The sequence below is a fragment of the Lolium perenne genome, chromosome 2, assembly GCF_019359855.2.
Source record: "Lolium perenne isolate Kyuss_39 chromosome 2, Kyuss_2.0, whole genome shotgun sequence".
Lineage (NCBI taxonomy): Eukaryota > Viridiplantae > Streptophyta > Magnoliopsida > Poales > Poaceae > Lolium > Lolium perenne.
This window is the reverse complement of record NC_067245.2, coordinates 10,781,452-10,796,814: the sequence shown is the minus strand read 5'-3', so window position 1 is coordinate 10,796,814 and position 15,363 is coordinate 10,781,452. Positions and strand designations below refer to the sequence as shown.

General features: G+C 50.5%; 2 protein-coding genes across 2 annotated transcripts in view; one reads left to right on the top strand and one right to left on the bottom strand.

Moving 5' to 3' along the window:
* Window positions 1-210: 210 nt before the first annotated feature.
* LOC127331145 (protein FAR1-RELATED SEQUENCE 5-like) lies at window positions 211-2,703 on the bottom strand. The gene is made up of 2 exons (XM_051357205.2): window positions 2,320-2,703; window positions 211-2,007 (listed from the first exon to the last, which is right to left on the bottom strand). The coding sequence occupies exon 2, from the start codon at window positions 1,989-1,991 to the stop codon at window positions 363-365; it is 1,629 nt and encodes a 542-aa protein (XP_051213165.1). The 5' UTR covers window positions 1,992-2,007; window positions 2,320-2,703; the 3' UTR covers window positions 211-362.
* Window positions 2,704-2,791: 88 nt separating this feature from the next.
* The window catches only part of LOC127331147 (F-box/FBD/LRR-repeat protein At1g51370), a 30,098-nt gene continuing 17,526 nt past the window's right edge, over window positions 2,792-15,363 (top strand). The window contains exons 1-2 of the mRNA XM_051357206.2: window positions 2,792-3,789; window positions 3,904-4,047. Of these exons, the coding sequence (XP_051213166.1) occupies window positions 2,860-3,789; window positions 3,904-4,047 (1,074 nt within the window). The 5' untranslated portion in view covers window positions 2,792-2,859. The remainder of the gene's footprint in view (window positions 3,790-3,903; window positions 4,048-15,363) is intronic.

Below are 15,363 nucleotides of genomic sequence, written 5' to 3'. Positions count from 1 at the left end.
CAGTACTTTAAGGCAAAAACGACATCCACTTCACAGTTCAGCCCAGATGCTCTGAAACTTCACAGTTTTGCTCCGAAACTTCCCAGTATTGCTCTGAAACTTCACAGTTTTAAACTTTGTATGATACATATATAAATCTTTCAGTCATTCAACAGTACAAACAACAATTTTGAACAAAACAAATACAAACATCAACCTTTTAGTCCGGAAACAGTGCAAGCAACAGTCAAAAATACTGTTTGCACCCAGATTCACAAGAAATTCAGTTTTGAACAATACAAAATATAAACATCAGCCTTTTAGTCCGGAAACAGTACAAACAACAGTCAAATATACTGTTTTCATTCATATTCATAAGAAATTTAGACATGCCATTCATCAGTATTTAGATTCTGAACACCTATCACTATGCGCTCCTCCTCAAACTCTAAATCACCATGCAAACTCGCAATAGCAACGGAAAATCTGTTATTTCCATCCAATACTCTACAACATGCAGCCGTTGATCTTTCATACTCACCTTGGAAAGCTTCAAATATAATCGAAGTGTACACTTTGCTTGCTTCCACCAACATAGGAGTGAACATCTTAATTCTTGGTATATATTTTCTTGCATTGAATTCAGATTGCAATTCCTTTGTTCTTTTTACTTCCACCGTCCTCTCAAAATGCATCAAGAACCGAAGAATATGAAAATCTGATTTCAAATGATTTTTCAACGAATTGTTGAAGCTCTCACTTAATTGTGTACTTCTCACTCCCAAGCTAAAGACATCTCTCATATAACATTCTGCCCATTTTTCTTTCACCTTGTAGATGCTATCTAACCAAGTTTGCTTATGCACTTTGAGCCTCATATTGTCAAACGCTTCTTCAAATGCCGCCTTGTCCTCATATCCATACATACAAGCACCAAAATCTGTGAGAATATGAGGCTCTTTTTCTTCATCCTCCACTTCATCCTCCACTTCATCCTCCACTCCCACTTGAGTTAAATGTTTGATAGCATTTTGCATGATATGAAATGTACACAGTCCATGATATGATTCTGTGAAGACCTTCTCTATGGCTCCTCCCATTGCTGCATCTTGATCGGTATAGATAGTTCTAGGCTGCCTTCCATTGTGTGCGGCTAGAAATGTCTCAAAGAGCCATATAAATGAGTCGCGTGTTTCATCAAACATCAGTGCAGCACCAAAAATGGTTGTTTCTCTAAACTGATTGAGCCCAAGAAAAATACCAAATGGCCTATACTCTTTGTTCGTGCCAAATGTAGTGTCAAAAGTGACAACATCACCAAAGTGTGCATAGTCAAGTAGCATTTTAGCATCAGCCCAGAATATGTTGGCTATATGCTCCTCACAATCCAACTGCAAATGATATTGGAATGATGGATTCTCACCTATCTTGTCACGAAAGAACTTCAACATACTACCGGCCTGTCCATAAGCCATCTCCCGCTGCCGCTTGGTTCGCAGATGATTCTTCTGGTCAGTCAAAGTGTAACCAACATTGAACTTCCCACCAGCTAGACGACATGCAAACTCATGTGAAGCTTTTGGCATAATTCCAGAATCATCGGCTGTTTCTATCTCTAAAGCTTGCACATCTGAAATCTTCCTTTGTGATGCCAACAAGTAACAGGTTTGCGGCAATTGAAGGAGGTGATTGTGTTCCAAATCAACTTCGGTGACTTCAAAAAATTTGGCCACTCGATCAAATGAAACAATCATCCGAACTTTACAATTGGTTCTTGTTTCAGCTCTAATGCGCTTCGGCTCATGATCTAGTTGACTTTTCCTTCGAAAACCTTCATTTGAACAAACAAACCTACATGAAGTGATTGTTCCATCAGTTCTGCTTTTGATGGTATTTCTTTTCCTCACATCAAAGCCTATGTGACCACCATATTGCACCCAGAAATCCCAAGCCTCATCCGAATTTCTGAACCGCATACCAACTTCGGGTATCCTGTTGCCAATCGATCCCATCGCACAACACTCAATTCTGCCAAATTAAAAAACAGTGCATACAACTTAGTGGAACAAGGTAAAAGCAATACTACATATAATTTCTGAAGTTCTAGACAAAATGTAGACATAGCCGATCAAAACTGGGTAAACGCCTTCACTGGGATTGTGCTATGGCAGGGATGCTTCAGAGCTTGAACAGCTAGTTCTTATAAACGCTGGAAACTGAAACGAAAAACTAGTCTGCTACTGTGTCGGTGATAGCAGAATACTAATATGCCAGGGAGTGGTTAAGCATCTCATCTAATCAACTGCAGAGAAACACAAGTTGGAAACAGAAGAAATTTACCCGTGAAGCGTCGGGCGCTCTTCCGTCAGGCGCGCTACCGCGGCGGCCGGCGCTCCTCCCTTGGCTACCGCGGCGGCCGGCGCTCGTCCTTGGGTCGTCAGGCGCTCGTCCCTTGGTTCCCGCGGCGGCCGGCGCTCGTCCCTGGTTCCCGCGGCGGCGCTCGACGGGTTGGCGCGGCGGACGACGCTGGTTGCCGGCGGCGCTCCTCAGCGGCGGCGCTCGACGGGTTGGCGCGGCGGAGAGCGGGGGCCGCCAGCGAAGCGCGCGAGAAGAGGAGGCGCCGGCGAATCGTGGCGCCAATCCCTCACTCTTCCCCGCCTTCCCGCGCGAGAAGAGGAGCTGACCGCGCCCTCCACGATTTGGTCCTGCTTTGACTCGGTTGCCTTTTTTGCGTTGAAGTACTGTGCTGCGTGTCCCTCCGTTAGATGCTGGTTGAACGTTGGATTTGAGGCCGCTGGGTACACGGTGACATGCCGTTTGCATGTCACCTGATCTCCATCCCGGCGCAAGGGCTCCGACCCGCACGAGCTGGACCAGTCCATGGAGGTCATGCTATCCTACATCTACGCCAGCCTCCCCGACTTCCCGCTCTACGACGGCCGGCGGCTGCCCCCCGCCCTCGCCACTCCCGACGGCGCCGACCGCCTCACCCGCCTCCCCCGCGAGCTCCGGCGCAAGATCGTCTCCCGCCTCCCCGTCAAGGACGCCGCGCGCACCGCCGTGCTCTCCTGGCGCTGGCGGACGATCTGGCACTCCACGCCGCTCGTCCTCATCGACGCCCACCTCCTCCCCAAAGGCCAGGGCTTTCCCCCGACCTACTCCGCCAGCTCGCCGCCCGTCGCCGCCGCCGTCTCCAGCATCCTCGAGGCCCACCCGGGGCCCTTCAGCTGCGTCCACCTCGTGTGCAGCCGCATGGGCGCGCACCGCCCCCAGCTCGCGCGCTGGCTCCAGCTCCTCGCCGCCAAGGGCGTCCAGGACCTGGTCCTCGTCAACCGCCCCTGGCCGCGCGACGTGCCCCTCCCCGCCACGCTCCTCAGCATCAGCACCCTCACCCGCCTCTACCTCGGCCTCTGGAAGTTGCCCGGCGCGGCCGCCCTGCGTGGCGCCTCCTTGCCCCACCTCCGCGAGCTCGGCCTCTGCTGCGTCGAGATGGAGCACGGCGACATCGACTCCCTCGTCGCCAGGAGCCCCGTCCTGGAGATCCTCAACATCCTCGCATGCTTCAAGGGCTTGCGTCTCCGCGTCGTCAGCCAGAGCCTCCGGTGCGTGCAAATCTGCCTCTCGATTATGGAGAACATCACAGTGGTGAAGGCTCCACGCCTGGAACGGCTCAATCTGTATGCATCTTGCAACACCGCCACCGGGCATGGCTTGTGCACCCGAGTTAGGATTGGTGATGCCCCCAAGCTGCAAGCTTTTGGATACTTGGAGCCGGTTCACGTCCTAGAGATCCGAGACACCATCATCATGGTACATCTCCCGTCCCCAGTCTGTCCATATGGTTAATTAGCAAATATATGTCCAACGGGTGGAGGTCCATGACTCAATGTGTGATCTTCCTTCATTGAATTGGGCGAATTTCAGGCTGGGATAAAGCCGAGCACAAGTACCATGGTCACAAGCGTGAGGTTTCTTAGTTTGATTGTGCGCTTCGGAGTTCGCAATGATGTCAAGATGCTGCCCACCTTCCTCAGATGCTTTCCCAACATGGAGAGCCTTCATATTCTGGTATTTGTCACCAATTCATCTTCTGCTTATATTTGTATAGTTTTCTCGCATGCTGCTGCTGGTAGATAGTTCTTCTGGTTGATTGCATGGGTTACTTCAAGTGAGTTATGTCGATAGTTTTCTAATGGTCTTTTGGTTTCTTTCACTGTAATGTGAATGTTGTGCAAGCTAGTAGCGTAAGCAAATTTTCTATGCATTAATTTGTGGTGATTAGAATATCTGCTGGAGGAAGTGTACCAAATTTCATCAGCTATAGGCTAAATGACAAGCCTTTCCATTTATTCTCAGCAATCTGGTCTTGTCTACAGCCTGCATAAGTAGACAAGAATACGAAGTTATCTAAAAAAAAAGACTAGAATACAAATTATATAATTATGAAAGGTTTCTTGGTTTACAATGATCATTGTTCCAGTATCTTGATTTATAGTGCTTTGCTTCTTTTAGTATGTCCAGATTTCCTTGTTCTATTGTTTCTTGCTGTGTTCATATGAACTACTATATTGATTGTCATGGTTGTAGACATGGATTGCTAATTACAGACTTCTGAAAGTTGCATGGTACATAAACTAGCACATTCATGTTGACAGTTCTGTATTGATATACCATAATAATATATAATGCTAGTACATTAGTTTCGTCATATCAGGAGCTTAGGAACTTATCTGCCTATTTTTTTTTATAGCAATAGGCTGTCTTTGCTCACTTTTGGAAGTTGATATTGAAGAATATTTTTGGGCAGAATATGGTTAAGACTTAAGGCATTCATTATGGACTAATCATTGCAGACTTTACATCTACTTTGTTATGCCTGAATTATGGTCACGAGATCTTGTTTAGCACATATATATTCTTGATTTTTTTTCTCCGCTCTGCTCTGCTCTGCTATGCTATTTGCTAATTAGTACATTCTGCCACTTTCATCTATGGAAGTATAGACTTGTCACTTCTCCTACGCATCTGACTATTTTTTACTTATGGACCAGTATAATATGCAGTACTTAGTGTTGAGCAGTTAGCACTGCTTAATCTTATAGCCTAAAAAATGCTACATTTATTAACGGAAATGGACTTTGATAATGGTATTGCCTTTTCAAATATTTTCTTTCCATGCAGCTAATGGAAACTACGGAGCGATTCATTTCAGCTTACTCATACATTGTTACCAAATTCGTCTACATGTTACATGAAAATTTTGCCCCGTTCTTGCAGCACATTTTATAGCTTGCAGTTTTCTGTTTTGTTTTCATAGATGTGTCAAATAAATTATCATTAGAGCTTTTTATGGTCCTTTTGTTTTCTTGAACTGTGAATGTGAATCATGTATGTAGTTATGCCTGCTGGCTAATGGATTTCCATGAATAACAAAAAAAAGCTATATGACTAGGCATACTTGACCAATTATAGCTAAAAGCCAAGCAATGCAATTGTTCTCAGCCATCAGGGCGTCTCTGCACACACAAACTAGATTACGCAATTGGAATCATCGCTGTTGTGTGTTCATGTGTCTGTGTTTTGACATTTGTTACGAAAATTTTGCTGTGTCCTAGTCTTTTGTTGTGCCTTTATCTTGATTCTATTGATTGTCTTCTTTATTTCTGGTATGTCCAGATTTTGTTCTTCTAGTGTTTCTCATTGTGCACATGTGTATGTACAGGCTAGCAATATTTATGGTGTGAATGATGCAAATGGCATGCAATGCTTATGTCAAACTGATTAAACTTATGCATAATAACTAGCACAATTGCTGCCTACAGTTTGTTAGAGGATGTATGTATGTCACTCATACTGTTGTGGGTATACTTTATGGGTATATCAACGGCGTGGCCAAGATCCGGCAAGCCCGGATGGCCCGTAGTTGGTGGCGAGGCATGTGGCCCATCGGGCGGCCCAGTTGCTGTAGATCATGAAGGATGACGTCCAGCCCAGGAACGAGGAGCCGGATCCTAACCGACCTACGAAGGAGGCCGGATCCGTGAAGGCCCATGAAGTATCCGGATCCAGCGTGACCGAGAAGGAAGGCGGATCCTTGACGTACACGGCAAGACTTTGTACCGTAGTTAGGCAACTTGTATTCCGGCTAGGACTCTCCGGGTAAACCCTAGATCCGAGCGCCTATATAAGCCGGATCCCGGGAGCCCTAGAGGCACAATCACAACTCATTGTAACAACGCGAAAGCGCCCAGATAATTCCAGACAAGCAGCAGTAGGCCCTGTCATCGTGTAGGTGTTCCGAAGCTGGGTAACTCGCGTACCACCGTCCCGTGTGCACTCCGCCCTATGGCCCCTACTTCTTCTCCCCCTCGTGAGGATCCCTCCTCCGAGGTACCGTCGATTAGGCAATGACAGTTGGCGCCCACCGTGGGGCCTGTGGCGTCTGGAGGCCGGAACCGGGAGGGTTCCGCCATGGGAAGCTACGACGACACCATCGCTGTGGGGCGCGTCCTTTACGTCGGGAATCTGCCGATCGTCCCTCCGGATGAGTGGTGGATTCCGGCTAGGACAAACCCCGTCAAGCTCTCCATCGTCCCAATTGGCGGCATACACATCTTCATCGGGGAAACCGTCGATTCAGACGGAAACCCACTGGTAAGTAACGCAGACGCGACCGCCGCAGAGCTGGACGCTGTCGCGAAGATCCGATCTGAGATGCAGGAGCTTCCCAAGGAAGACTCCTCCTTAGATCTGGAAATTTCAAAGCCCACCCAATCCGCCCCTGAGCAGGAAACAACGGTGGAAGACCAATGCAGATCCGCCTGGGTCTCCCAGGTGTTAGAGAAGCAGAGGTGCCACTTCGTACACTTCTTGGCCCATACCGCCGGAACCGCCCCTCAAGAAGACGGAGCTGGTCCTGAGCAGGTAGAAGCACCGGAACACAACGCGGATCCGGATCAAGCTGAGCTTGTCGGAGAAAGCGGAACTCCGGTTGAAGAGTCGATTTTGGGCAATCTGAGCCCAATTTCCGGAGATGCCCCCTCCATGGACACTGACGAGTTTTACCGCAAGCTAGGGGAGTACGGCCCCGGTGATCAGCCTGAAGTCGACTCTGCCCAGCCTAAGCAGGTTCCCGCAACGATAGCAGCGCAGGGACAAACTGGATCTGAAGAACCAACCAGCCAATCTGACCCTCAACCATCCCACCAAGGATCTCCAATGTCTCGGGTGCGACCCCACAGGGATTCTTCCTCGGAGGAAATCCTGTCAGCTGAGGAGATGGTGGCGCGAGCAGTTCTTAACAAACCTATAACCCCGGGCGACGCCGCAGATCTGGAGGCTCTAGAGGCCACCAGACAGGAAATGCTGGCCACAGCCAAGAAGCTCGCCGATACCGAAGCCGCATTAAGGGAAGAAAAGGAGCAAGCTGCGGGTCTAGCGGAAACTTTCGACAGACAGGATCGCGAAATTGCTGCTACACTCGAGCAGGTCAAGAGCATGGCAAAAGAGTGGGAAGTAAAGATGACCTATGCGCAGGCGGAGGCCGATCGAATTGTTAGAGAAGCAATCCCGCCTCGCAGGATCAACTTCGCCACGCCCGCCGAGCACTGACCGCTGGAAACCCCAAAGGACAACATGCTAAAAGCTGCGGAACTACTGCAGAAGAAGGACGAAGAGGTTGATATCAACTATCTTCGCACACTCGTCGCTTCAGCAATGCAGTAGCAAAGCAAGGCGGATACTTCGCGCAGGTTGGAATCCAATCCGGATAACTGTATATCTACCGCGCAAAAGGACGCCCGCGCTGATCGGCGACCGGATGACGAATCACACACCGGATCCTCGGAGTGCAGAAGGAAAGCCAGGGAATACCCAAATCCGATCCCCGTACCATCAAAGACGCCATCGTCAGATCCAAGAAAGGGAAAGGATGCAATGTACTCTGGACGGGACAAGTACCGCAACCCCTCTCCTCCGCCCAATGGTTACCCGCGACCCCCTCGCCGCCGTAGTCCAGCCGGAAACACCAGGCCCCCAGGGCATGGTGGGATTGTTATCCGCGACAACGTGCTGCCAAGAAACAGAAGCAGGGAGCGCTCGCCGGAACCTCGCCGGAACCAGAACAATGTTCGTGAGACCGAGCCCAGGAGGAGTCGGAACGAGGAGCGGGATCCAGAGCCTCGCCGGAGCCGCGACCCGGAGCCACGCCGGAATGACCAGGGCAGCCAGCGCCACGGCGAAGGCAGCTACAGAAGCCGGAGTCAACACCGCGAAGGGCGCGGAGAATCAGAGGGCGGAAGCAAAAAGTCAAACCGACCCCCTCGCAGGTCTCCCTCCCCACCACCTAGCGGTGGAGGCGGAGGTGGAGGCGGAGGCGGCGGTCGAAAATCTCGCTCTCGCTCAAAGTCTCCCCGCAACGGCCCGCGTGACGCCCGGGAACGCCTCAACGAATACAGATCTGATTACATTGGCCCAAAGTGCTTCGGCAGGATGATTCGAGAGGAACCAATGCCAAGGATGAACCTCAAGCTACCCGGAAACCTGAAGACATATGATGGCACTAAAAGGCCGGATACCTGGATTGAGGATTACTACAATGCTGTAACCTTCGCCGGAGGAACCCCTAATATTGCATGCCGCATGCTTCAGTTGTACCTTGTAGGACCAGCCCGGATCTGGCTCAGCGACCTCGACAAGAACTCTATCTTTTGCTGGTTTGACCTGAAAAACGCCTTTGAAAAGCACTTCAGGGGCACCTACAAAAGGCCCGCCACGATAAGCGACTTACAGGCATGTATCCAGAAGAAGGGAGAAACATCAAGAAACTTCCTCACCCGATGGCTGGCATGCAGGAACGAGTGTGAGAACGTCGACCACACCACGGCTATGCACGCTTTCATAGGAGGACTGCAGCGAGGAGGATTGCTGCGGCATAAGCTCACATGCTTGGCTAATGCAAATAAACTGACCTTGGATGACATGATATCCATTGCCAGTGATCATACTGCCGCTGATGACGACGCTGGCGGAGATCTAGCAGCCACAGCAGTTCCCCTGCACCAGCAGAAGAAGAACCGTGACAACGGTAACAACGGCGGCAACAAGCGGAAAAATCCCCCTGATGACCAGAAGAGTGGTGGATCCGAGATGATCGCCATGGCGTTTCAACGCGGAGGTCAGGGAGGCGGAAGAGGACGCGGCCGCGGAGGCGGAGCCGGCAGGGGCCAGCAGCGTGACGAGGTCACTGCTGCCGGAACCCGCGCCCCCCAAACCTATGAGGAGTACAGAGACATGCCCTGCCTGGCCCATTTGGATCCGGCTACAGGGAAGTCCACTCACACCAATCGCAACTGCAAGTGGGTCAACGATCTCAAATCTGACCCGGAAGCAGGCTACAAACGAGCCCGGAAGCACCGCCCACGCGGCAAAGGAGGCAAGGGCAAGAACAAGGACAAGGAGGAAGACAGCTCCGAGGCAATGGACGAAGATGAAGGCTCGCCGGATCCCAAGGAAGGAACCGCAGCTAAATCTAATCCATTTAGCAAAAAGAGTGTGGGCGCGTACCACACCTTCCTCGGAACCCCAACAGTCCGTCACAGCAAATCAGCTCTCCGGATCCTGAACGCCACAGTCCCGGCTGTGCCGCAGTATGTCAGGTGGTCGGAGACTCCGTGTACGTTCGACAGAACGGACCATCCTACTGTCGTTCCGAAGGAGTGCTATGCATTGGTTGTAAGTCCCCGCATAGACGGCTACGACTTCTCCAAGTGCCTCATGGATGGCGGAGCCAGCTTGAACATCATGTACCTGGAGACTCTGGAGCGGATGAACCTTACCAAGGAACAGCTTAAGCATAGCACCACTGAGTTCCATGGTGTGGTTCCGGGTAAAAAGGCAAATTCCCTCGGCAGTATCAGACTTCCCGTGGCCTTCGGCGATGTTAAAAATTTCCGCGAAGAAATGATCACGTTTGAGGTCGTGCCCTTCAAGAGCTCCTACCACGTCATCTTCGGCAGGCCCACCTACCACAAGTTCCACGCAAGAGCGTGCTACATCTACAACAAGCTCAAGATTCCGGGTCCCAATGGTATGATCACCATATCCGGAGACTACAAGAAAGCTCACGAGTGCGAGCTGGGCGAAGCCGCCTTCGCGGAGTCTGTGATTTCCGGAGAAGAGCTGAAAGGCTACAGAGCCGCGGTGGATCCGACTGAGATGCAGACCACGAAGAGGCAAATCTCCGAGCAGAAAAACTCGTTCAAGGCCGCGATCGAGACCAAAAACATCGACCTCAAGCAGGGAGATGCATCTAAGCAGGTCTCAATCGGAGCCGACATGGACCCCAAATAGGAAGGCGCGCTCGTCGAGTTCCTCCGCGCTAACATGGATATCTTCGCATGGCAGCCTTCTGACATGTCCGGAGTACCTAGGGAACTCGCCGAGCACTACCTCAACATAAACCCGGGAGCTAAACCGGTGAAGCAAGCTATGCGACGCTTTGGAGATAAGAAGCGCCGCGCCATAGGGATGGAACTAGCAAAGCTACTAGAGGCAGGTTTTGTAATAGAAGTTATCCATACAGATTGGGTCGCAAACCCCGTCCTTGTACCCAAAAAGAACACTGAAATACTAAGAATGTGCATCGATTACTCTGGCTTGAACAAACATTGCCCGAAGGATCCGTTTCCCCTGCCGCGCATTGACCAAGTCATTGATTCGATGGCAGGGGCGGAACTTCTGTGTTTTCTTGACGCATATTCCGGGTATCATCAGATCCGGATGAAGGAGTCCGATCAAAAGGCGACTTCCTTCATCACCCCGTTTGGCACTTACTGCTATATTACTATGCCTTTTGGCTTGAAAAACGCAGGTGCCACCTACCAACGTACGATGCAGCGGTGCTTAAAGGACCAAATTGGCCGGAATGTACACGCCTACGTCGACGACATCGCGGTCATGACCAGGAAAGGATCCGACTTGATCAGCGACCTCACAGAAACCTTTGAAAACCTCCGTCGGTACAAGATGATGTTGAATCCGCTCAAGTGCGTCTTTGGCGTACCAGCTGGAAAACTCCTTGGCTTTATTGTCTCAAATAGAGACATTGAGGTGAACCCGGAGAAAATCAAGGCAATCCTGTGCATCAAAAGGCCAACTTGCCTCGAAGACGTGCAGCGACTAACTGGTTGTGTTGCAGCAATCAGCAGGTTTGTCAGCCGTCTTGGCGAGAAGGCGCTACCCCTGTACAAGCTATTGAAGAAAGCAGACAAATTTGTCTGGGATGAGGCAGCAGACGCAGCGCTTCAAGGGTTGAAGGAAATACTTACCTCCCCACCCATCCTAGCAGCTCCAGGAGAGTCAGAGCCTATGCTCCTCTACCTGACAGCTACCAACAGAGTCGTCAGCCTCGTCATCGTTGTGGAGCGACAGGAAGAAGGACACGAGTATGGAGTCCAAAGGCCAGTCTACTACATCAGCGAAGTGCTTACGGAATCCAAACAGAGATATCCTCATTTTCAGAAGCTAGCCTATGGAGTATTCCTAGGTAGCAGGAAGCTGAGACACTACTTCCAGGAGCACCCAATAACAGTCGTGAGCAAAGCTCCACTGGCAACAATTCTCAATAACGCTGACGCAACAGGACGCACAGCAAAATGGGGCATCGAACTATCAGCCTTCGACATCAACTACAAGGCCAGGACTGCGATCAAGTCTCAGGTCCTGGCGGATTTTGTCGCAGATTGGACAGAAGCTCCGGATATGAGCTTGGAGCCGGAACCAGAGACATGGGTTATGCACTTTGACGGATCCAAGCAGCATCAAGGCTCAGGAGCCGGAGTCACCCTGAAATCCCCAACCGGAGAAGAACTGCAGTACGTTCTGCAGATCCACTTCCAAGCTACAAACAACATGGCGGAATACGAGGCTCTACTACACGGACTGCGCATCGCTAAGGAGATAGGAATCAAGCACATCATTTGCTGCGGCGATTCCGACTTGGTGGCACAGCAAGTAGTCGGAACCTGGAACGCCAGAAACTCCGTCATGGCGGCCTACAGAGACGAAGTTGATGAGATCGCCAAGTGCTTCCTCGGATACGAAGTCAAGTACGTCAGAAGAGACGATAACACAGCGGCAGACATGCTATCCAAGCTCGGATCCGGCAGGAAGCAAATTCCGCCCGGCATTTTCCTGGAGCATCTCCGGATACCCTCAGTTAAGGGCGCTAACCCGGAAAATCCAGAGGTGGCAGTATCTCCGGCTAGGGAGGTGATGGCTATCATCCCGGCCTGGACACAACCTTTCCTGGACTACCTCATCGATAAGAAGTTGCCAGAGGACGAGGTCCTCGCGCGACAGATCGTCAGACGAGCGAGAACCTACACAATTGTTGATGGACAGCTCTACAAACGAAGTGCAGCAGGGGTGTTTCTCAAATGCGTCTCCAATCAAGATGGCATTGAAATCCTCAGAGAGATCCACGCAGGGGATTGCGGGCATCACGCCGCTCCCAGATCCCTCGTTGCCAAAGCTTTCCGGCTAGGATTCTACTGGCTCACAGCTAAAGAAGATGCTGACAAGCTGGTAAAAACTTGCCGGGGTTGTCAGTACTACGCTACTCAACCAAACGCTCCAGCCCAAGAGCTGAAGACCATACCTATCACCTGGCCATTTGCGGTCTGGGGGCTCGATATGGTTGGTAAGTTAAAAAGATCATCTCCTGGCGGTTTTGAATACCTTCTGGTCGCTGTTGACAAATTCAGCAAGTGGATCGAGGCAAAGCCAGTGAGAAAAGCCGATGGTGCTACGGCACTAAAATTCGTCTGCAGCCTCGTGATGAGATTCGGCATCCCACACAGCATAATCACAGATAATGGCACAAACTTCGCCCAAGGAGAGTTGAGGGATTATTGTGACACAATGGGGATTCGACTGGACCTAGCATCTGTGGCTCATCCACAATCTAACGGTCAGGTTGAAAGGGCTAACGGCCTAATATTATCAGGAATTAAGCCGCGCCTTGAAGAACCACTGCGGCGAGCAGCTGGAGCTTGGGCTGACGAGTTGGAAGCTGTTTTGTGGAGTTTACGAACTACCCCTAACAGATCAACAGGGTTTACCCCTTTTTTCCTGGTATACGGATCCGAAGCCGTGCTTCCCTCCGACATCATCCACGATTCACCGCGAGTTTCCGCCTACAATGAAGAAACAGCTGATGAGGCCAGACAGCTATCTGTGGACCTGATCGAGGAAGCTCGGAACTTAGCTGACCAGCGCTCCGCCATCTACCAGCAGAAGCTCCGACGTTATCACAGTCGTCGAGTTCGGAATCGCTCCTTCATGGCAGGAGACCTGGTCCTCCGCCTTCGACAGGTGAAAGACCATAAGCTGCAAACTCCATGGGAAGGATCCTTCGTCGTTAGCAAAGTGCTCCATAACGGGTCGTACTACCTTGTTGATTTCCGCGAGCTGAGGGATAGACCTGCTAATTGGCACCGGAAACGCAAGCGTGAGGATCCGGATGACATCTACGATGAGACAGATCGCCCTTGGAACATTGCACAGCTACGTCCTTTCTACACTTAGCATATTTTTTCCGAGTTACACAACTCTGTAATAGTTATACATGATCAATGAAATAAAGCTTATGGTTCACTCTTTGAGTCTTTTACCTCCTTTACTTGTTCATTTTAGATCGTGTATGTTTTTCCGACTAAAACCGCAGAGCTGGATGTTTCCGCCTAGGCGTGTATGAAAGTTGTGATTTTTCAAAATCGTCCTTTAGGACGTAAGCTTAAGTTTTCTGGTGGAAAAATCTTTCGTTGCGAACTCGTGGATTCCTGGTAGCGATTTCCGGCACCTAGGCTGGGGGCTTGTTTCCGCGGTTATGGACGGACGCCATTGGGCTTCGTCGCCGCAGGCGAGCGTTTCCGGTCTAAGGTTTTCCGGCTCGTGGAAGGTCAAATGAGTAAGCCGGAAAATTAACAAACCAGCACTTGCTTTTAACAAACGAGACATGCAAATAATTCAAACGGATAGCAGGATAAGTTTTCCGCCCGCGCATAGTTGTTTCGTCCCTAGATACTTAAGAATTTAAAGTTATATTACAAACCCTCGCTGGGGCCAAAATGATGCATTGTTTCTCCCGCAGGAATAAAAGTTTTCACTCCCCCTTGGCCGGAGAAGTCTTGCCCTCTGGATCTTTTTTCTCGGCATCTTCGGCCGGAGATGACACGTCTTCATCACTTTCTTCTTCTTCTGCAGCTGCAGCGCTGGTCTTGGGTTCCTCTTGGGGAGCGTCTTTGGAGCTGGTCCAGGTAAATTGGGTTCGGACTCCATGAGTCGCGCCTTCGCGTCGAGCTCCTTTTGAAGTTCAGCTTCCAAGGGCTCGTCTGCAGGAAGAACGACCTTGTCGTAGAATTCCTCATGCCGGATCCTGCGCGCGATACGGGTGTCGTAGCCGCTCACTGCATCCAGGAGAGCGTTAACATCCGCATCCGGAGGAACGCCCGTGGTTACCTGATCAAGATCAAGATCCGGATTATGTGCTAAGCACATAGTCAAGGCCATTGCAGCTGCGCCTCGGGCTGATGATGCTTGTAGATCCGTCACCAGCTCCGGAAGAATGTCCATTTTTCCAACAAGTTTGCGGACGTTGCAAGTGTGACTCCTCTTGATGGACAAGTTATAGCATATCTTGCGGGAGGCGGAAATGAGATCTTTGCAATCATCGCCTGCGAGTTGAAGAAGGTCATCCCGCGGGAACAAATTCCGGCACTGCTCCGGATACCCCAGCGGCTCTGCACAAAGATAATCAGGATATAAGCATGCAATTTGAGCACAAAGTAAAAGGTCGGAGCAAACATCTGGACAAGGTTTCAGTATAAGCACCCAAGATGTTCTCATTGAGCAAGTCCCAGTGATGCTCCGCGGTCTCCATATATTTTCGAAGACCATTGAGCTCTCTCTGTTGCCTCTTGATGGTTTCGCTATCAGCATTTTTCTTCAGCAACAGCTCGCCCTTTTCCCTGATGTGTTCGGAGTTCTTCTCCGCCAGCTGCTTCTCGGCCTGTTCCCTCTTTAGTTCCGCCTCCTTTAGTTTTGTTTCCAAATCTTGGTACGAGGAGCGCAGGTTCTCAAGTTCAGACGAGGCTGTAGCAAGGGAAGAGGATGCGCCTATAATAACATAAGTCAAAAGCGAGTTCAAAGTCGGAATATGAACTAATGACCAAAGAGACGGAAACCAACCTTGGGCGTCCGCCAGTTGTTTGGTCAGCTCCGCATTCTCATCCTTCAGAGACCGGATATTTTCCGCCTGGCTCAGAGTAACGCGGCGCTGCAGGGCAATGTTCTTGTGCAGCTCGTAGTGCAGTGCCTGCTGTT

Bases quoted from the DNA above. Each gene is read 5' to 3' on its own strand.
- LOC127331145 (XM_051357205.2), bottom strand. From the start codon at position 1,991: ATGGGATCGATTGGCAACAGGATACCCGAAGTTGGTATGCGGTTCAGA.